The sequence below is a fragment of the Sphaerodactylus townsendi genome, linkage group LG11 (genome assembly GCF_021028975.2).
Source record: "Sphaerodactylus townsendi isolate TG3544 linkage group LG11, MPM_Stown_v2.3, whole genome shotgun sequence".
Taxonomy (NCBI): Eukaryota; Metazoa; Chordata; class Lepidosauria; order Squamata; family Sphaerodactylidae; genus Sphaerodactylus; species Sphaerodactylus townsendi.
The window spans coordinates 9,006,007-9,029,099 of NC_059435.1; the positions used below are offsets into that span (position 1 = coordinate 9,006,007).

General features: G+C 46.5%; 1 protein-coding gene across 5 annotated transcripts in view; it reads left to right on the top strand.

Annotated features, from left to right (window-relative positions):
• The window catches only part of COBL (cordon-bleu WH2 repeat protein), a 239,104-nt gene that overhangs the window by 185,071 nt on the left and 30,940 nt on the right, over positions 1-23,093 (top strand). For all 5 annotated transcript variants that reach the window (XM_048511299.1, XM_048511297.1, XM_048511302.1 and 2 more), the window contains one exon: positions 16,555-16,864. In XM_048511299.1, the coding sequence (XP_048367256.1) occupies positions 16,555-16,864 (310 nt within the window). The remainder of the gene's footprint in view (positions 1-16,554; positions 16,865-23,093) is intronic.

Consider the following 23,093-nt stretch of genomic DNA (forward strand, 5'->3'; position numbering starts at 1 on the left):
TTCAAAATGGAAATTGTTTCTACTTTTTGATTTAGTTACTCCACCTTTATTAAGAAGTAGAAAAAAAATCTTCAGAATGGTTTAATATATTGCACCAAACTGGTATCCTTCTGTGCTGTGAATGCAACATGTTTTCCGACAATTTTATATCCTTTTTTCAGTAACTTGCTATTAAACATTGCTGTTCACATATAAAATGTTGGCAGTGACCTGACTGAAAGATAATTCTCATGTTACCTACCTAACAAGAGTACTCTAAATCAGTGGTGGCGAACCTATGGCACGGGTACCAGAGGTGGCACTCAGAGCCCTCTCTGTGGGCACACACAGAGTCCCCCCCCCCCCCACATCTTGACTGGCCTGGGCTGCTGGGCTTGATTATTAGCATTAAACCTAAGACCTAGTTTTGGGAAAACAGTGCAGGTAACCCTGTTAAGCACTGTTAAACCCCACTGATTTTCATGCGAAGAACGAAAGCGCGATCCTTTACCTGGGAGTAAGCTCGGTTGCTGGCAATGGAGTTTGCTTCTGAGTAAACCCTCCTAGGGTCATGATTCACCCGTTGGAAGAGTTGCACGGTTGCTTCAAAGCAAAGTCTCCGGCTACCACCAAGCTTACTCCCAAGTAACCCACACCTCAGAGCCAACCATTTTTTTCTAAACTAAAACCTCAGTATTCAGGTTAAATTGCCATGTTGGCACTTTGCGATAAATACGTGGGTTTTGGGTTGCCATTTGGACACTCGGTCTCGAAAAGGTTCACCATCACTTCTCTAAATTCTGAGGCCCAAGAGGGAAGCAGATCTTTTTTCTACTGGCCCATGGATTTGTAGTCCATGAACATCTGGAGCGCCGCAGGTTGTAGACCCCTACACTAGTGAATTAAAACTGGCAGTGGTAGTTTACTTTAGAACAATGTTTCTAGAAAAGGGGCAATAGCTGCACGAGTCTTCATATTTTGCATTCTGATTGTCCCTGGTCCAAAGGACTGTGGGTCACTGTTAGAGCATCTATTTTGCATGTAGAAGGTCCCAGGTTTAGACAGGATCGGTTGTGAAAGATCTCTTTGTGAGACCCCAGAGATCCGGCATGGCGTAGTGGTTAGGAGTGGAGGACTCTAATCCAGAGAACTGGGTTTGATTCCCCACTCCTCCGCATGAAGCCTGCTGGGTCACCTTGGGCCAATCACAGTTCTCTCAGAACTCTCTCAGCCCCACCTGCTTCACAAGTTGTATGTTGTGGGGAGAGGAGGGGAAGGTGTTTGTAAACCGCTGTGAGACTCCTTAAAGTTAGAGGAAAGTGGGGTATAAAAGCCAACACTTCTTCTTCACTGCCAGTTAGAGTACTGCATTTTGTAAGCTGTGATGTTCACTTTAAATCAGCAAAGAATAGGCTTGTCCAGATATATTACTGCAGGTGTACCAGAGCCCAAAGCTCGTATGCCAACAGGATAGAGCAAAGGCTTTACGATTGAAGAGTTCTGTTCCCTCATCCCTCAGTCTGATCTCATATTGCTCAGTGTTAGCGAGACAGTTCAAACACATTACAAATAATATCACAAAATGAGGTAGTATTTATTAAGAATTTAGAAAGGAAGGATGTGGCTGTGGAAATTATTTATTCCTCCAGAAATAATAAAGGCGATGGATAAGAAGAATATGGCAAGTGAGGGACCTTAAGGTAGGGGCGTGTGTGAACAGTGCTCTGTGGAGCCTACATTTGGTTTCATCTCTTTGGAATTATAAGTAGGGGGAGGGCTGAAACGAAACTAAAGTAGCATACTAGATTTTGAGCTGGAAACCCCTGCTTTAAATCTCGAATCTCTGAATTCACTAGATTGTTTTAATCTGCAGTGTTTAATCTCTGTTTGCAACCTTTCATCTGCCACTTACTCTGCAGTGTCTCTGTTTGCAACCTTTCATCTGCCACTTACGTTGGCCTATCGAGATTTGCTGCAAGGATTACTAAGATAATGTACGTGAAGCAGGGGCGGAGCAAGGGGAAACTGTGCCCGGGGCACGTGTGCGCCCTGCCCCATGAACGCCCTTGCCATGCTCCCGCAGGGGCGCACGCCTGGTGCGTCGCACCGCCCACCTCCCACCCCCTTGGCTTAGCGCTACTGATGTGAAGTGCTATGTACTTGCCAAGTATGGTTGTCATAATAACGCCTTTCTCTGTTCACACGTGGATTCATTAGCAAATTGCCAGGACAAGTTAGCATTCTGATAAGCAGGTCTGACCATATGTGTATTTAGACATGAGAGAGTATGGGTCACAGAAGATGGGCTTTTTATTTCATGGAGCAGCTCTTGGTGCATTTAGCCCTATAATTAAGGTACATGGTAACTTCATGGCTGATTTTGACCACCAGATGGGGCCCATGTTGTCCAGTGTATACAACAGTCGACTGTGAAGAATAATGGGAAAAGTATCATTTCAGTACCATGAACTTGTAGTGCTTGAAATACTGATTAGTGGTTTGGTTTAAAACATAAGGGCTCTCTTTTGTTACGCATTAGTAGCAGGATAGAGAGTGAGAGATTTTGCAAGATACTACCGTGTGTCTGAACTGAAATGGTATGCGTGTGCAGGGAGTTTCCTTCTTGGTCTAAAAGTTCAAGAGGTAAGCTCATTTTCATCCTGGAAGTGAAGAAAAGGCAATGGAGTTTGTATCCTTGGAGCAGATGTTAAAATGTTCATTCCGTTTTCACACTTCAGGTAATCCACAATACAGATCATAGTCCTAAGAACACTTTCTTGGAAGTGAGCCTAATTGAATATAGTGGGACGTATAAGGTACTTCTGAGTAGACCTGTTTTAGATTTACTTACTCCATGTGTAAGAAAGCAGCCAAACAAAACCCACAAGGGAAGAAAGAATTTTTAAAAACCCCATAATAATAGTAGAACACTTCAGTCGAAAAACAAAATAATTTGGAAATGTGAAAACATTGGCTCGTTAGATCTAGGCAGTATTAAATAATAACATCTTCAGTGCCTAGTGTCTCACTGGTAACTGTCCCCTGAAGGCATCTTCATAAATGAATAGTGGATAATACAGTTCAGTGATGGCGAACCTATGGCACGGGTGCCAGAGGTGGCACTCAGAGCCCTCTCTGTGGGCACGCACAGAGTTCATCATGTGGGGGGGGGGGAGAAATCGGCCCTCCCCACACACACACACATCTAGGCTGGCCTGGATCGCTGGGCTCGATTATTAGCATTAAACCTAAGACCTAGTTTTGGGGAAGCAGTATAGGCAACCCTGTTAAGCCCTGTTAAACCCCACTGATTTTCATGCAAAGAACTAAAGTGCAATCCTTTACCTGGGAGTAAGCTCGGTTGCTGGCAATGTGGCTTGCTTCTGAGTAAACCCTCCTAGGGTCGTGATTCACCCGTTCGAAGAATTGCATGGTTGCTTCAAAGCAAAGCCACCTTCTACCACCAAGCTTACTCCCGAGTAACGCACGCCTCAGAGCCAACCATTTTTTCTAATCTAAAACCTCAGCATTCAGGTTAAATTGCCGTGTTAGCACTTTGCGATAAATAAGTGGGTTTGGGGTTGCAGTTTGGTCACTCAGTCTCAAAAAGGTTCGGCATCACTGATATAGTTAGAGGTTGCTGCCTGAGCTGAAATCGCTGAAGTTGAAGGACTGGTGCCGGAAAAAAAAACGGTACATATATATATATATATATATAAAATAAAACAGCAAACAATCTCCATATTCTACCTTATAAATTTGGGAGTGATTGCACATCTGATACACAGTTAACCTGTGGATTTTCTTTGGTGGCATTCAGATGTAATGGGAATGACCCTTGAAAACTGTGGTCTTGGGTCTTCTCCTTCCTTTCCTCATTTGTGGCTTAGGAACTGAGGTCATCCTCATTCTTGACAAACAGTAGTTCTTTCTTTCTTTTTGACTGAACTGGCAAAACAGTCTCTTTTGTTTTGTTATTTTTCTCTCTGGTCCGCAGTCCAAGATTCTAAAGCACAGTTTATTCCTGGTTTGTGTGTAAAAGAACAAAACAGCAAACTGTGGATTGTTGGTAATGTCACAGCTTTTCGATCCAAAGCGAAGGGAAGGAGGAAGGGAAGCATAGCTCAAGAATTTGCAAAACTCACTCCTTTAACAAGAGCCATAGTTTGCCATTAATTTTGAATGAGGCAGCTGTAAATCCAGATACAGGCACTGCTCACTTGTCACTTCAGAGACATCTCTACTAGGTAGACACTGAAGATTCTCTGTGGCTGAGTGGCTGTCAAACCCTGGGTCTACGATCCAAATCAGACTCTGTAACTTGAAGGTTACGTAGCCTTTATTGGTGGATACCTGGGTAAGAGGGAAAAAGCTGGTGCTGCCAGAACCTTCAAACAAACCCCATTCCCTCCCCCCCCCCACTCCCTAGCTTGTAATACTATCCCGCACCACAGAAGACACGAAGAGCAGGAATGCAAGATGAACCCAAGGTCGGAAGAATGAGATAAGCCTTTAGCTGTGAGAGCCTCTTCTCGGGAAAACGAAAGTATTCTGGTCAACTCTGTGGAGCTCCCCTTCCCCCTGATCAGAGGTGGGATCCAGCAGGTTCTCACAGGTTCCCGAGAGTAGGTTACTAATTATGTGTGTGTGCTGAGAGGGGGTTACTAATGGGTGATTTCGCCACGTGATTTTTGCCTTAGTTACGCCCCTCCTCTCAGCAGTAGCGCGCAGAACTTGAAGCAGTCTAGCAGGAGGTGCACCGGCGTGCGTGGCAGCCCGCGCCTGCGTGCATTCGTTTCCCGCCCAAGGACCGGCGCAGTGACTGCGTTGTTGCCACAGCCACGCCTAGGAAAGCCCCGCCCCGGAATGCCCGGCCACGCCCCCGTCATGCCCTGCCCAGCCCATTGGCGCTACGCCACAGTTTGAATCCCACAACCATGGGAACCTGTTACTAAAATTTTTGGATCCCACCACTGCCCCTGATGCTCCTCTGCTGGTTTCCAGGCTCCAGCCTGACCGTGGCAGAGCAGCTGCTTGGAATGCGAAAGGTCCCAGGTTCAAGCCCTCATATTTCCAGTTGAAAGAATCAGGTAGTAGGTGATGAGAAAGACTTTTCCCCAAGACTGTGGAAAGCAGCTGCCAGTCAGAGTAGGCAATACTGGCCTTGACGGGCCAATGGTCTGATTCAGTGTCAGGCAGCTTCAGGTGTCAACATGTCTCCCACTTTCCAGCCAGGTGGCGTTCTCAAGAAGTGGCTTTTATGTTGAGCCGTAGGTACTCCCTACTGGAAATCCACATAGACTTCTTTATAATACAGGTGTTGGAGAGCCCACGTTCAAACAAATGCTGTACAGCATAGTTATTTCTCCACACACTAATGGTCCACACACTAATGGCCAAGCTATCAGAAGAAGACTGGTGGTTGTGGGATTTCCAGGCTGCGTGGCCGTGGTCTGGTAGACCACACAACCCGGAAAACCCACAACGACCAGTTGAATCCGGCCGACAATACATATCAGAAGAAGAGTTGGGGGGTTTTATACCTCGCTTTTCTCTACCATAAAGAGTCTCATAATGGCTTGCAATCACCTTGCCCCTCACCGTCAGGCACCTTGTGAGATAGGTGGGACTGAGAGAGTTCTGAGAGAACTGTCACCGGCTCAAGATCACCAGCAGGCTTCTTGTGGAGGAGAGGGGAATCGAACACAGTTCTGTAGATTAGAGTCTGCTGCTCATATGGAGGAGTGGGAGAATCAAACCTGGCTCTCCAAAACACGATACTTTTTAAACATCAGGTCTGGATTCCCCAGATCCAATTCACCTTCCCCACAGCCTCAACATAGCCACGTGGATTGTCGTTTTAAAAATCTGCCATGTGCCCAATTCACCTCTGGATCGTAATGCAGGGCGGAGAGGGCTCCTGCTTTCTCCCCTGTGCCGTGGGCATTTCAACTTGGGAAAATGGAACGGCCAGGGGAAAGGTAAGAGAGAACCCCCTCCCCTAAACACCCACCCGCACACCGTGGTCCTGAACCGAGTCAGGCCCCAACGATTTTTTAAAAGGGTGTTCCCCACAGAAGGAACGGTTCCTGCATCCATTTCATTAAAGACATTTCACGTAGTTCGGCTTTACGAACGCAAGAGAAGTGAGAACGTACCACGACTCTTACTCGGTTAAGATTTCTCCTCAGAAAGTAACGAGTCTAGAGGGCCTTAGAAATTGAATACATTCCAGGTGAAGTGGATTAGCATATTTATGGGATCAGTCAACCCTCTGTGATAGATTGCACACATATGTGGCTTATTTATTTAACACATGCCTGTGCTATTTATCACATACTTATCACCTCATAGGCGCACAGATTCACACATCATTGTACATCCACTCTAAACTCCTTCTGCTCTGCCAAGATACTCTGTCATTTGCTGCCTGTGTGTTTAAAACACTGACTTCCCAAAATATATTCTGTATTCTGCCATTCCTCACAAAGTATATTTAGACTGGAGGCATTCTCTAGTAAATTTGTGGGCTGGAAGCCAACGGAGTTATGTGCCCTGAAATCCCATTGAAATGAAGCACTTGCACTGGACTTGCGGACACGGCATTTTAAAAGTGAGAATATTAAGTTTATGTCAGTTTTCCAAAATGACAGCCGTGTTTTTACAACTTTTCCAGCTTTCGTTTCTGTGTCGTAGGAAATTGCCTTTGAAATTCAGACCGCCAGAGACTACTGTTGCAGATGAAGATTTTTCAAAGACAAATCTATGTGATAAATTTAGGTTGGTTTTATGCCATTTTGGCCTATCGTGGCATCCTGTCCAAGAAATTTTAGGAATTGTGGGAGGTGGGGGCTGAGGTTTTTCTGATTTGCTGACTTCTGCAACTACATTTTCATGAAGCAAAACAGACTCTGAAACTACTTCGTGTGGTGTATATACCCCAAGAATAACAATAGCATGTCTTGCTTTTGTGTTATTCCTCAAGCTCCCTGAATAATTGTTTGATAATGTTAGAAAACAGTAAGCCCGATTCTCATTTTATAAGTACTCTGGGGATGGAGTGAGAGATGCAGAAGTAGTCACGGTTACTCCTTTTATTGCATATTGTCATCTTAATGTATAACTTGTGGAGACTAGAACTATTATGGGATAACCTAGTTGCCTGAAGATTCCAGATTCTGTTAGTGACATGAATCGTTTCTGCCTTCTCATGTCGAAGCAGTAGCCATCAGGAGCAGCCCCACCGTTAGTTTGTAATATGTTACTGCATCATAAGAATTTGCACTTGGATTGTATGGAAATGCAATTGTCTTTAGTTACATTAGGAAATGTGGAATGGAAACCCCAGCTATACCTACAATTAAAGAATGGTGGGTGAAAGTATTAGAGTTGGCTGGGATGGCCAAGGTCACTGACTTCGTGTGAAATTCTCCAGTGGGATCCACAATGCCCAGATGTTCACCACCTCAGGCTCCTGAAAGTCTCCTGAAGCAGTGACTGGAGAGCAAAGGGTGGCTATTGGGTGAGGTGGGGATAGCCCCTGGGACCACAGCTGACTGCTCCCCCCTCATTCCACAGGTGACCACAGGTACCCATGCCTGTCATACCTGCTTAACCCCACACGAACCAAAGGATAGGGCCATCTACAACCAGGCACACCACAAAACCCAACCGATCATCAAGCACATGAAGCCAGCTCATTATTGCCTGTACCACACTGGCAGTCATTGGGAAATACAGCTGAGGCAGTGTCAACATTGTTTACCATGTGTGCCATACTCCACAATATGGCCGGGTGCCCATGTCTCCCCCCTTGTCCCTGACCCCCAGAAGGGTCCATGGGATGGTGGCAGGGAGGCGGAAGAAGAGCCCAAGGTGGCAGTAGTGCGGTTTTTCCGAGACTACCTTGGCCAGGAGTAGACTTGTGGTGCCACCACTAGGTGACATGTTTGCTCAGACCTTCCAAGTAGTCAGGGGTGACCTCTGGAGTGGCGGCAGCAGGACTACCCTGTGAAGGAGCAGTGTCCGAGTCTGCCCTTGATTAGGGGGATGATCTTCCCCTGAGGCCATGTCTACCTTAAACCAGTGGATGTGGTCTCCCCTGAATAGCAGAGGGAGGGCTGATGTCTTCTGAGCCTGGAACCCCCCCCCCCCAGTGTGTGGAGAGATGGGCTATCCCCCATGTGCAGCTGAAGAAGAAGAAGGAGAAGGAGAAGAGGAGGAGGAGGAGGAGGAGGAGGAGGAGTTTGGATTTATACCCCCCTTTCTCTCCTGCAGGAGACTCAAAGGGGCTTACAATCTCCTTGCCCTTCCCCCCTCACAACAAACACCCTGTGAGGTAGGTGGGGCTGAGAGAGCTCCGAGAAGCTGTGACTAGCCCAAGGTCACCCAGCTGGCGTGTGTGGGAGTGCCCAGGCTAATCTGAATTCCCCAGATAAGCCTCCACAGCTCAGGCGGCAGAGCGGAGAATCAAACCCGGTTCCTCCAGATTAGATACACGAGCTCTTAACCTCCTACGCCACTGCTGACGGTTGCCAAAGGGAGTCACTCATATGCCAAACATATCTGTTGTCAGAGGGCCTAGCCATGGAGAGTGGACACGGAAACAGCACATCTGATCATGCAGGCCCTGTGCTGTGATCTCCAACTGGTGGGGTTTCCAAGCTTGGACCCCGCCGAGGCTCATGGTGGCCAAGGCCCGCCTCGCATACCGTGCCCCCCAGAGCAGTCTCATCCCACTGGGTGGGTACCCCTGATGCCACTGAGAGCCCACCCACTGCCCAGAGTCACCTCAGGGTTTACCCTCATGGCACAGTTCTTATTAAAACATCAGCACCCATGTGCAGATGTTCAGTGCAGCCTCTGGGAGATACCAGAGGTGGGATCCAGCAGGTTCTCACAGGTTCCCGAGAGTAGGTTACTAATTATTTGTGTGTGCCGAGAAGGGGTTACTAATTGGTGATTTGGCCACGTGATTTTTCCCTTAGTTAAGCCCCTCCTCTCAGCAGTAGCGCATAGAACTTGAAGCAGTCTAGCAGGAGGTGCACCGGCGTGCGTGGCAGCCTGCGCCTGCGTGCATTCGTTTCCCGCCCAGGGACCGGCGCAGCAGCTGCGTCCTTGCCACAGCCCCGCCCAGGAATGCCCCGCCCCCAGAATGCCCATCCACGCCCCCGCCGTTCCACGCCCAGCCCCATTGGCGCTACGCCACTGTTTGAATCCCACCACCATGGGAACCTGTTACTAAAATTTTTGGATCCCACCACTGGAGATCACCCACTTGCCCTGGCCAGGGAGCTGTGAAGTGTCCTGGGCACTGGCCAGACTGGAGCTTGCCTTTCCCTTGTGTGCCCCCAGCCAGCAAATATTCTGGTTCTGTGTTATAAGTGAGATTTGCATGGAGGAACCAGGCGTCGCCCTGGTTACAAGCTGACAAGGCAGCAGCATGAGCCAGGGACAACGAACGGAAGGGAACTTCTGAGCTGAGCCCTCTCCTTGTCAGCCGTGCAAAGACCCGGCCTGGGAATCTTCACTCCAAACTCGGAAACAGCTGAGTCCCTGTACACCTGTGGTTGGGACAAAGCGGCCATTGTGAAGGTATTTGCTGAGGGAGGGTACTTTGGAGCGCATTGGATTGTGCCTATTGGCTGCCCCTGCAGGAGCTGGGCCCCACGATTGGTCAACGTTCATCAATTTTGGAGGCACTTAAGGCCCTGGATGTGTGGGAGCGCTGATGGGGTGGGTGGGTATGTTTTGCACCAGCTCTATTCACCTCTTTGGGCTTCACCACCATTTTTGCAGGCATAAGTTAATGTCTGTCGGAATGGGTGTTCCTGGGTCCCAAGGCCTTAGGAAGTTGACTAGCATTGGCCCCTCCACCAGGCCTGTGCCCTTTCACACTGCTGCCGCCACAACTACATTGCCACCCCTGCACTGCTCTCCCGTGCTATACCCCGGCACCAGTATTAATTCTCTGCCACCTGCGTGAATGCCCCTTGTGTTGGCGTCAGGGCCTGAGCCAGTGGGAGAGCTATGCTGCCTCCGCTGCACTTTCCCTTCTCCCCCTTGTGGGTTGTGCTGCAAATCGTTAATATCGGGATTGGTTGGGCCTTAATGGTGATTTGTGGCCTTTTCAGTTTTAATGTCTGGACTGCCAGAAATCAATTTCCATGCTTAATGGGCGCCGTGTAACCTCAGCCAAGGGGAATTACCCTTTGGTTTCCTTTAAAGTTTCATTGGGAAAGATGCCCCAGAGCTTATGGACAAATTAAAAACAAATATTTCAATTTGGGTGCTGTGTGGTTTCCGGGCTGTATGGCCGTGTTCTAGCAGCATTCTCTCCTGGCGTTTCGCCTGCATCTGTGGCTGGCATCTTCAGAGGATCTTCAGATCCTCTGAAGATGCCAGCCACAGATGCAGGCGAAACATCAGGAGAGAATGCTGCTAGAACACGGCCATACAGCCCGGAAACCACACAGCACCCAAGTGATTCCGGCCGTGAAAGCCTTCGATAAATATTTCAATCTTGATGACATATATCTGAGGGTTCTAAAAGATTTGAAATTCTTGATCTTCTAACTCAAGGGTCCTTCAGATGTTTATGGACTACAATTCCATGAACTTGTGGTCCATGAACATCTGAAGTGCCAGAGTTGGACCCCCCTGTTCTAATAAAATCCTTGTGGATAAAATCCTCGTCCACACTAGATGACTGAAAAGTAACAATTGAAACACAGTTTTCTAAAAGGAGCTCTAGAAAGTTACTGGCTAGTGATCTTACAAAACTATTCTGAGTAAATTAGTATAAACCATTTTTTTTTAAAAAAAAATAGACTTGTTAAGGACAAAGAGGATCAAGACCTGTTAAAGAAAAAAAATCTGTATCGCTTCTGCAAACCAAACTTTGGGAGTTCTTTGAGAAGATCAACAAACCTGTGGATGATCCTGTAGACTCTGAAAACTCTAGTAGTATACAGCAGGTTTTTTTAGTGTCCCTAAATGAAGACTCCTGAGATCCCCGAATAGGTTAACAATTGAGGTCTGACAGTAATAGATATTGGACCTGGCGTGTTTAGTTTGTTTGCAAATGATCGGGAATCGGAGTGAGAAGCATAAGCATTTTATTGTCATTGTGCACGCACAACGAAATTTACAGCAGCATTCCTTGATGCACACAATTTCAGACTCATACCCCATCCTCACTTTCCCCTTCTTCCACCCATCCCTACACAGCCCCAAACACATCAACACGAAGCCCCGGAGTTCAGCATCGCCACAGCTCAAGAGTAGAAGCTGTCTCTAAGCCTCTTTGTCCTAGTTCTGATAGACCTGTATCGTCTGCCGGATGGTAACAGTTCAAAAAGAGAGTGTGCTGGATGAGACAGGTCTCTCAGAATATTTTGGGCTTTCTTTAGGCTTCGGGAATTATAGAGTTCTTCCAAGGAGGGGAGAGGGCAGCCCTGCCCTGGATAGTCCAGGCTAGCATAATATCATCAGATCTCAGAAGCCAAACAGGGTCAGCTCCTGTGTGCCCAACTGCAAGGAAGGGTCAGGATGCACATCATTTTGGATGACCTGAGCTGGGCCATAAAGGTGTGTCAGACAGGCATTCTAAGCTGATGGGAGACACGGGGGCAGATATTTCTCTGTGGGACTGCGCTCCCAGCCTTGTGGTACTCAGAGACAAACTTGCTGTAGACGTCTCATCTCCCATTTCCTCACCTGTAGCTCCACCAGTATACCAGGGAGCTGGATTTGGCCAGGAGCTGAGAGGTTGTGAGGGAGTGCCAGGCATTCCATTCCAGTCCCAACACACAAAAAAGCCTCCGTGCTGCCAGAAAGTCCCTATTGGGCTTAATGGACTTACAACACTGAAAAGGAGTGTAAATCCAAAGCTGCAGCTGCCAGTGTAACATGGGCAGTGACCCAGTGGAAGCCAACTAGCGTTGACCCCTCCCTTGGCCACAGCCCTGGATTGCCGCTGCTATGCCAAGAGTGGGGGTGAAGGGATGCTGTTACTGCATTCCACCGCCACAGAGGGCAATTCACCTGGGGAGAGCAATTCCCCGGTGTGACCGCATGGCTCTCCCAGCAGCAGATTCGTCCCCCACTTTGGATGGGGTTGAATGTCTTTTGTCAATTTTACTTTTTCTTATGTCTTGTTTCCTTTTAATATTTACACTGTTCCCATACCTTTCTGTGCTCTCAATTTTTTTTCCTGCCAGTAGATTCTTTTTTATATCCTTTTAATGGTATCTTACTTACCTTATGCTGGTCTGTGAGCCAAATAAAGATTGGTTGATATCTCAGTTAAAATTGGGAGAGGGGTTGAATTTGATTTTGATGCCACTGCATACTGCTCTCCATTGAGACTGATAAGATCATTTCCTCGATAATCAGAGCCGCAAAGTCATCGTCTAAGATTTAGTAACACTGAACTTCAGTTGTCTTTTGGTGGCTTGCATGTTCAGTTTCAGGAGCTTTTCATAGTCCCATGGCATCCCAAATAACTTTGTGTTAGCCAACATGGCTACCTTGCTGCTGTATCAAACTCCACAACATATATGAATATATTCTAGCACTAGTTCCTAAGCAGAACACGTCGCTGTTTTTTGGGGGTTTTTTTGCCCAGCAGAAAACTTTGCTATTTTTTTCTGGCCGATATGAAAACTGATTTATTTCAACTCTCTGGCCCCTTCCACCCAGGCAGAGTACAGCGGGTTGCAGTCGGGGTTAAGCAACCTGCGTTGCCATTGGGCTGTTTGCATGCCTCCATGCAGGCAGTGAACGTAGCCCGTGGAGGCAATGCGGGTTGCTGCTGCACCTCCATATGAAGGCGCTTCCCCCCCCCCCCGCCCCTCACTCACCTCCTTCCGCTGCGTAGCTGAATGAATGAATGAACAAGCCTTTATTGGCATACAATTGTAACAAAACATAAAAGGATAAGAAAAATAAAACAGTACATACACCATAATGATCAGGCTGGCCTCGACGAGGGGCAGGGCCTTTTCAGCCCTGGCCCCTACCTGGTGGAACAGGCTCCCTAGGGAGATCAGGGCCTGTGGGACTTACAGAGTTTCCGCAGGGCCTGCAAGACGGACCTGTTCCGCCAGGCGTTTGGCCAGCCTGGTTAAAAATACATCCACCATGTCATCTGGCCTCCCGCGGGCACAAGGTGGGGGAAAGGGGGCAACCAGACGCCATCCACATTTTTAAATGGGTTCTGTTTTTATGTAATTAATATTTAAATTATGTTTTAATGTATGTTTTAACCTTGTTGTGAACCGCCCTGAGCCCTTAGGGGGAGGGCGGTATATAAAATTAATAATAAATAAATAAATAAAAATAAAACATCATTTACATTTGCTTATATCCAAGAGAAAATTTGCAAGATGTTCATTCTATATGGGATCAGGGTTATTCAGAAGTTTTGAGATGACAATTGAATCATCAGATTCAGTGGGATCGGTAATCGGTAAGGAAATATCGTTAGCGTATTTTCTCCTGGCTCCTTCAGTCCTAGAGCAATGAAGAAGGGAATGGGCTATTCATTGTCTCATTCTGACCAGATTGACAGGGACAAAGCCTTTGAGCTTTATCAAGTTTGTTAAATCTCCCAGCGAGAAAGGCTGACGGCATAACATTGGATCTGGCTAGGGCCATTGCTCGTCTTTGTGTTGGATTAGTCAACGTGATCAAATATTTGGCTGTTTGACCTTGAATAGGGGGAATTGCTAGATTCAAGGGAGAGCAGGTTTTATTTGCCGAACTTGTCAGTGTTTGAAATTCAGAGTCTAACCATTTGTTTTTTAACAACTGGTAGGCTTCCTTGGGAGTAAGCATATACAAGGCTTCAGTCAATAACCCGCTGCGTAGCTACGAAGTCAGGCAGGCATTGACCTCCACGGCCATGCTGCCGTCAGTGTGCCCCTCCGTAGCTATGCAGCGGAGAGGTGGGGACTTTAAAAAAGTCAGTGGTGGGATTCAACCTATTTGCCCCAGTTTGGTAGAACCGGTAGCTAATTTTTTGCCTAGTACAGAGAACTGGTTGTAATCCCACTGCTGCAGTGGTGGCGAACCTTTGGCACTCCAGATGTTAAGGACTACAATTCCCATCAGCCATGCTGGCAGGGGCTGATGGGAGTTGTAGTCCATAACATCTGGAGTGCCAAAGGTTCGCCACCACAGCACTACTGAGTCCTTTTGGAACTGGTTGTTAAATTATTTGAATCCCACCACTGAAGCGGGGCCAAGTAACCTGCTTCCTGGTGCAGCCAGTCGCTCAGACGCAGCTGCAATCCGCATTTAAACTAAAGAATCGCTGATAGTGCAATTCTTGAAAAACCCTGGTTGGGGTGGAAACGCGGAGTGGACTCATGTTAGGAGCGGGATCCGTACAAAGTTTATTGGCCCATGCCTTCTTTTTCTTCTTTCCTAGTCTTTATTGAATTAATTAGCTTTATAAGTAGACTAGAGGTCCTCTCCTGAGAGCGTAGCCAAAATGTCTCTGCTGGATCCCTTCCCTCTGTCTGTAGGTGCTCAAACAAACCTTAAAAACGGTAGTGAGGCAATGATTCCTTTTGAAGAAATTATGCCGATTCTCCCTTAGCAAAGCTTTCCCCCCACTCTGTGCAATTATTCTAGCTTTAATAATATTTCCCACTAATTTACCTGGAATGGTTAGACTGAAATTTCAGTGATCTTTTTTTAAATAAAATGGCATTATCTTGGCTACTGGCCTGTCTTCTTGCATGAAAGCTAACATTAGTGCCGCAGGCAGACTTCTTCAAGGAAGATGACACGTTTCACTTTCGAGCGTTTTAAGAACTTTGAGGCTTATGCTCTCCAGACCTGATGACTCGTTTGCTATCTGCCAGCTGTCCTGCTTCATTTTTTATTACATCTATTTGACTTAATTCTTCAAATTTCTTTCCTGAAAAAAACTGTTATGGGGGGCACTAGCGCAATATCCTCCACAATGTAACTCTATTTTTCACTTGCCTTGTTGTCAGCTTTTGTTGTGTAAAAGTTTCTCCTCTTTTTTTATTCTCATTTTTAAAGAACTCCTTGTCCTTCATAGCTTTGTTTACTCTGTTAATTAGCCACACTTTGATTTATTTGTACCTTTCCTAATGTACAATACGCATTTTATCTGAACTTCTGTTATGGTGATTTTAAGTAATTTCCGAGCATCTTGACGCTCCTTTCAACTTTTTAATTACTCTATCTTGTTTCACCTCTTTCAATTGAATAAGATTATTTTGGTCTTTTGGGGCAATTTAACATTGATGGTAACTGATGGTAACTATGATAACTTGTTGTTGAAGCCATATCTCACACAAGGCTCTGGGCAAGTCAGAATTAGGTGAAGGCTTACCTATCTACTTCACTCCTTGATTAATTGTGCGAAGGCATATTCATTTATTTAATTTAAAATTATGCCTCTTTGTCTCGCTGTAAATGTACATTTAAGCAATAAACGTGAGGGTAGTTAAAATCATGTATTATTATAAATGGGTATTTTCTAGTTTATTGTCAAAGGCTTTCATGACCGGAATCACTGGGGTGTTGTGTGGTTTCTGGGCTGTATGGCTGTGTTCTAGCAGCATTCTCTCCTGACGTTCGCCTGCATCTCTAGCTGGCATCTTCAGAGGATCTGATGGTAGGAATGGAAAGCAAGTGGAGTATATACACTGTGAGGTCAAAAGGTGAGGCCATCTGAATAGAGTAGCCTGGCATGTGAGTCATGCTACAGACTTCTCTGTGACTCACATGCCAGTCCACCCCCACTCTCTCAATATCCCCTTCCTTGTCCTTCCTCAGATTTCATGCTGAGGTATAACAAATTTATCTATGGAAGGTGCAAAACATGGTGGTTCTGCTTTATGCTGTTTCTTCTCTTTATTCCTAGTCAGTACCAAGGCCCCCACCCCCATTTTTACTTAAATGCACTGTTTCCTGACAGTTCACACAACTGGGGTGCTGTGTGGTTTCCAGGCTGTATGGCCGTGTTCTAGCAGCATTCTCTCCTGACATTTTGCCTGCATCTGTGGCTGGCATCTTCAGAAGATCTGATAGTAGGAAAGGAAAGCAAGTGTATGTGTAATCAAATTATATTAATGCATGTGTGAAAGGAAAGCAAGTGGAGTAACACTTCATTGTTACTCACTTGCCAGGCCACTCCTATTCAGATGTCCTCACCTATTAACTTTTACACACAGGTCTATATACACCACTTGCTTTCCTTTCCTACTAGCAGATCCTCTGAAGATGCCAGCCACAGATGCAGGCGAAATGTCAGGAGAGAATGCTGCTAGAACACGGCCATACAGCCCGGAAACCGCACAGCACCCCAGTGATTCTGGCCGTGAAAGCCTTCGACAATACAGTTCACACAACCATTATGGGAATGGAAAAGCCACTAGTTCCAGTACACAGAAATTTATAATCTCATTCTGCATAGAAACTCTCTACCATACTAAAAAAAAAAAGTGAGAGGGAGGGGACTATTGTGTTTGTCTCATATGTTTTGAAATGGTAAAGAATCTCCCTTAACTTGTGTTGCCCTGTTTTGTCTAGGTAACGAGCAGATTTCAAGCGATAATCATTATAGCTCGGATGATCTAGTTCTGGAACAGTCAGAAATGGAGGAAACCGCCTCTGTTAGCAGCTGCTTTGCCTCAGAGGACACCACGGAAGATTCAGGTGTTTTGAGCTCTCCTTCCGATATTGTGTCGTTGGATTCCCAAAGCGATAGCTTGAGGTCGAGGGACAAATCTGTCAGTGTCCAGGACACATTGGCCGGAGCAGAGTCCCCGGTCATTGCAGAATCTTGCTCTTTAAAGAACGCTTCCTTCAATTCCGAAGAGTCTGGGAACTTTCACTGCAGGTGAGTCTCATATACGAAGCAAACTGGGAGAGTGATTTCTGCTTAGCTTAACCTTTTCCCCACCACACGTCTTGTTGCTTTATCAGAAGCCAGCGCCAAATTAACACCCAAGGGCTTATTCTAATGAAAACGTTTGATGCCAAAACAGTCTAATGGATGTTTGTGGCAACTAGCATAGCTCGCGTTTTGGGAAGTAGCAACATCATGGGATTATTTTTTCCAGGGTCAGTTCCCCCTTTCCTTCCATTTCTTGCCTCTCACCAGGCTCTTCTTGAGCAATCCCATATTTTAGCAAATGTTAAAGCATTAGTTACACTAGGATATTATGGTAGATTATGTGAGCAGCAGTGGCATAGGAGGTTAAGAGCTCGTGTATCTAATCTGGAGGAACCGGGTTTGATTCCCAGCTCTGCCGCCTGAGCTGTGGAGGCTGATCTGGGGAATTCAGATTAGCCTGTGCACTCCCACACATGCCAGCTGGGTGACCTTGGGCTAGTCACAGCTCTACGGAGCTCTCTCAGCCCCACTCACCTCACAGGGTGTTTGTTGTGAGGGGGGAAGAGCAAGGAGATTGTAAGCCCCTTTGAGTCTCCTGCAGGAGAGAAAGGGGGGATAAAAATCCAAACTCCTCCTCCTCCTCTCCTTCTCTTCTTCTTCTTCTTCTTCTTCTTCTTCTTCTTCTTCTTCTAGATTTCCATATGTATTTTTCTGCCATGACCCAACACTAATTTTGCATTGAGCCAATCTAACAATGGCCGATTACCCATGGCTGGCTCTGCCCCGCCCTTGCCTTGCACTGGTGCAAAAGTCATGCCAGAAGTCCTCTCGCTTTCCGCAGGGAAAGCAAGAAGCACCAGGCGGGACAAGAAGAAGCGCATCAGTACAAGAAATCTTGCCCCAACACACTTCCTCTCTCGGGGCACTGCAGGGAGGAAGCGTGTCAGGACGAGACTTTTTGCCCCAATGTTCTTTTGCTCCTGGCGCATGGCAGCTGCCCCATGGGTTATCGACCAATTAAGGCTTAGGTGAGCAAACACTTTCAGATCAAAGGTAGATTTTAGAAAACAGAATTGGAAGAAACTTGTTATATGTTCTTCGAAACAAGGATTTGCAGTACAGTTTTGTGCATATTGATTCATAGATAGGTCACATTGAGATCAGTGGTTCTTTCAGGTAAGTGTGTATAGAATTGCAGCCTAAATTTACGAGATATTTGTTTATGTTTATTTTCAATCCTGACACTGCAATTGTCGTGGAAGAATAAAAAGCAGAATAGGTAAATAAGTTGGAAATTGGTCATATGTGTAAAGAGTAACTGTCATTAATTTCATTGATACAGGGAGAGCAGCAGTGGCGTAGGAGGTTAAGAGCTCGTGTATCTAATTTGGAGGAACCGGGTTTGATTCCCCGCTCTGCTGCCTGAGCTGTGGAGGCTTATCTGGGGAATTCAGATTAGCCTGTGCACTCCCACACACGCCAGCTGGGTGACCTTGGGCTAGTCACAGTTCTTCTGAGCTCTCTCAGCCCCACCTACCTCACAGGGTGTTTGTTGTGAGGGGGGAAGAGCAAGGAGATTGTAAGCCCCTTTGAGTCTCCTGCAGGAGAGAAAGGGGGGCTATAAATCCAAACTCTTCTTCTTCAATATGTTTAGTTAGTGTCAGAGGGATGGTATCTAAGTGGTTGAGATACATTCCTGGAATCATGGAACCACTTAAAATAACAAATTGCTCCTTTTATAAAGGTAACCAGCCTGTTATATGTATCCATCTGCACATTCTTTCCTTGATCTTACTTTATGGTTTCACATGCTTGTAGACAACTAGGCTTCCCCTGGTCCTCCTGTCCCACGAGAACTATGTTACATCCAAGTATCATAAAATTCAGGACAAGAAGCCAGGCGGAACTATTTGTAGCTGACAGCAGAGCCTCAGCTCCAAAGGCTGTTTTTCACAAATTCTTGGGAAAACCGGGAGGGGGGGGGGTTGTCTGTGCGGAATAAAGGGGACTGTGAATTCCAGCTTCGTCAGACCAGTGTGGTGCTTCGATGCTTATTCAATAAATGCTACTGATCAATATTTCAGAGTCTGTTTATTGGCTTAAGGGTCTGAGACCTAACAGTTAGACATTTTGCTGTAATTAATGTAAAAGACCAAGACCACACTTCATGTTACATGCACTGAAGAGTTGCTCTCCCGGTAGGACCAGGCCATGGCCTATTTATCTTTGTCCATATATTTTGATAAGTTGCCACTGTCCAAATGAAATTCCCAGGTAAATTCTGGAAGTTCCCACTTGAAAGAAATAGCCAAGGAGTTCTTCGGAAAGCCAAAAAAAGCAGTCATGCACACTTCCGGCTGGGACCTTCCAAAAACAGTAATGAGCTCTGGGTGTCTTCTGCCTTGCATCAGGGAGGCTACAAGTCCTGTTGATCACTTTGGGTGTGAAAAAATTTATCTGCACGGTAGGCAACATTAGCATAAAGACGTGACAGAGTTGTCCATAGTGCTTTATAAACAAAGGCGCAAATTTGACAGGGGATTTCCAAAGGATTTCATACTATGCCAATTCCTCAGATAGAGAACCAGTGGAGCAATTTGAAGAGTCAGGTGTTATGATGTTTAAAAAGAATGCTCAGCTTTATGCAGAGATGTGTCAGGGGAAATGGAGCCCGGAGACAACCCCTTCTCTGGGCCCCCCACCTCTGCCCCGCGGCCTGCATGGGGGCCGGAGACGTGGCTCGGGGGCCTGTGGGGGTGGAGAGGGCTTCCAGAGGCCTTCAGGCTAGGGTGGCTTTATAACCCAAAAAGTAATTATGATCATTACAATGATTATAATGGATGGATGACTAAATTCTGAGAAAGTACAAGGGCCAGTCTTTTGGAAACCACAGCAGAGAATTGCATTCAAGTGCTTCCCATCAGCAGCCAATTATCAGCTTCCAGTTACGACTGGGGTTGGCAGACAAGTTGTTTCCAGCTAATCAACTGAAAAGCCCAATCCCACCATAATATTACTTGTAACCGTAAGTTCAAGATTAATTAAGCTTTATACGAGACACATTAATAGATGGGGGGCAAACTTTTCATTCTGCTGGCAAAGGCACATGGAAGTTCATTTCAACAGGGTCAGCTGCCAATCCCAGAATCTACTTACGACAACCTTCCCTAACAATGAGAAAAGCCAGAGGTGGGAGGTTAGGACTGATCCATGGAGAGGGGGAGAGAGGCGTAGCTACCATGGGGACATCCGGGGACAAGTGCCCCGGGCGCCACCTTGTGGTGGGCGCAAAAATTGCAGGTTCGTTTGTGGCTTTCTGTATTTTTTACTGTTTTCCCAACTTTGGCCTGCAGGGGGTGCAGTTTTTAGGCTAGCGGCACCTTTGAGGCTCCATAACGTTTGACCCTTTGAACCAAACTTCGCCAAACCTGGGTGGTATCATCAGGAGAATCTCCTACCCTGAAATTTTGGTGCTGCTAGCTTAACAGTTGCATTTCCATCATTTTGAGTACGTCCTGACCATTTATGCAGTGAACTTATATTCCCGTTGGGTCAGATTCTCAGTTGCGCACATGTTTCTTCCGATCCTGAACTCACTATGTTACAGATCAGAGAATCCCCGTGGTTTCCGAAAGCAAGTACAAACTTTTTTCCTGCCTTCACAGGAAAAGCAAAGGAGATGGCCATGCGTTACTCTTCCTTGGGCTTTTTCACTCCTCCCTGCCTTCCCCTGCCCACTCAATAGCTCTTCCAACCACTCTGTTCTTTTTATTTTTATGCCAGCGTGTATTTCCTGGTAGTAGTCAGCCACCAAATTCTTCCCATGACCAGAACATGCCACACTATAATAGTAAAGGGGCCATGCCTCCAAGCCAATCATAAAAACTGCAGAACAAGATCTCCTATAGAGAAGGAAGGAACTTTTGCATATTTGGGGTCTACCCAGGTCTGCAGAAAAATGTGAATTTGCACATTCACACAAAGAAATTGAGACTAGTAACCCTATCCTGCAGATCTTTCACTGGAGGTGCTGCGGGTCTATCCCGGTAGAGGGATGGAACCGCTAGTGAGCAGCTGCTGTGGCCTGCCAAAACAGCTGGACGTAATGGCATGCGCCACGCCAGTGCTCCTATGCCCCCACTCCCTGTGCCAGCGTTGCGGGGGTGTTCTGGAGACAGGGCTGGGGACGGAGCCGACATTAGTCAACTTCCATCCCCGCTTCGCCTCCGGAAACCCTGGCGCCTGGCTCCAGCACGTATGTCAGGAGCGGGGGATGAATGAAAGAAAAAAGAACTTCCGTTGAGTTAAGCTAATAACTGAATCAGTTAATGACTGAAAAGGAAATAAGAACCAGTAACATATTTTCTCAGTTTTCTCTCCCTCTTCCTTCATTTCTTGGAGTTTGTTGATATTGGATGTGATCCTTGTAGCTAATGATTTGGATGGAAACCGTTCTTTTGTCATCATAACAAGAAAGGGCTGTTTTATTTGCTATGCCCCTGCTCTTCGAATAACATAGGGCTGTGAGCTTATTCTGTCAAATCTGTGAAGCAGCTGGATTTAGGATGCTACTGGCTAGCTTAACATTCCACTCAATGAACTAATGCGGTGTGGGCTAGAATTTATTATACAAATGGGCCAAAGGGTGTTCAGAACGAGAAAAAAGGCCAATGCAGTAAATACATACATTATTTGATTTATTTGTCAAAATTTACTGCATTGCAATTGGAAGGAAAATGAGGACTTTTCCTTCCCAATTCAAAAAAGTATAGGTTTCTGTTTCAAAAAACCTACCGTAATAGGACCTCTTTTGCAAAATAACCCGTGCATCTGTGCTTTGATGACCCTTCCTGGACTATTGGGATTTGCCCGCAGCTAGCCGTCTTGTGATAGCTTCCGGGGTGGGTTACTACAGTGTGCTTGACATGGGGCTCGCTTGGAAGATGTTTTGGGAACTCTAGTTAGTGTAGAATAAAGCTGAAAGACTGATAAATATTCTGATGTTAAGCACATCACCATGACAGGGTTTGTGTGTCTGTTTGTTATTTGAAGTTCATTAGAAGAGTTTGGATTTATATCCCCCCTTTCTCTCCTGTAGGAGACTCAAAGGGGCTTACAATCTCCTTGCCCTTCCCCCTTCACAACAAACACCCTGTGAGGTGGGTGGGGCTGAGAGAGCTCCGAAGAACCGTGACTAGCCCAAGGCCACCCAACTGGCCTGTGTGGGAGTGCAGAGGCTAATCTGAATTCCCCAGATAAGCCTCCACAGCTCAGGCAGCAGAGCGGGGAATTAAACCTAGTTCCTCCAGATTAGAGTACACCTGCTCTTAACCTCCTACGCCACTGCTGCTCATTAGCTACCCGTTCTTTTCTCTGTATAATTCCAAGTGTTGGTGGTTTGTTTGTTTGTTTGCCATCAAATCACAGCTGACTCTCTGCTACTCTGCAGGGTTTTCAAGGCAAGAGAAATTCGGACGGGATGTGCCATTATGGCCTGCCTTCGCTTCAGCCCCCAGGTATTTCTGGGAGGTCTCACACCCAAATACTAACCAGGGTGGAGAGGGTGTGATTGCCCCAAAGTCACCCAGCAAGCTTCCATGGCACAAGTGAGGATATGAACTGGGATTTCCCAGACCCTATTCCGACATCTTAACCATTGTACTACGCTGGTTACACTTTAGTGCAGACCTGGGCATTATATGGCCCGCGGTCCACATCCGGCCCATCGGATGACCCTGACTGGCCCCCCTGCCGTGCTGGGGAGCGAGGCGTCTTTGAAAGCCTCGCAGAAGCCGGTTGCCTTGGCTGCCGGCTTCTGCGGAGCTTTCAAAAGCGCCTCGCCCCCCTGCCTTTTGGCCCGGCCCTCCACAATATTTTCTGTTTCTTATGCGGCCCCATGGAAAAAATAATTGCCCACCCCTGCTTTAGAGAGTCAACTTGGTGTAGTGGTTACAAGCAGCAGACTCTAATCTGGAGAACTGGGTTTGATTCCTCACTCCTCCATTTGAGTGGTGAACTCTTATCTGGTGAACTGGACTTGTTTCCATGCTCCGACACATGAAGCCTGCTGGTTTGGGTTTTGATCAGTTAATTCCCAATAATACGGATTACTCGGTTGCTTTTTGCTGATACCTGGCAGATGACTATGTAAGCTGATTCCACCTGAAGATGTTGCAATTGAAAAATGTTGCAATGTGAATTCTCAGTTGCATATTGAGGGATCTATTCATAT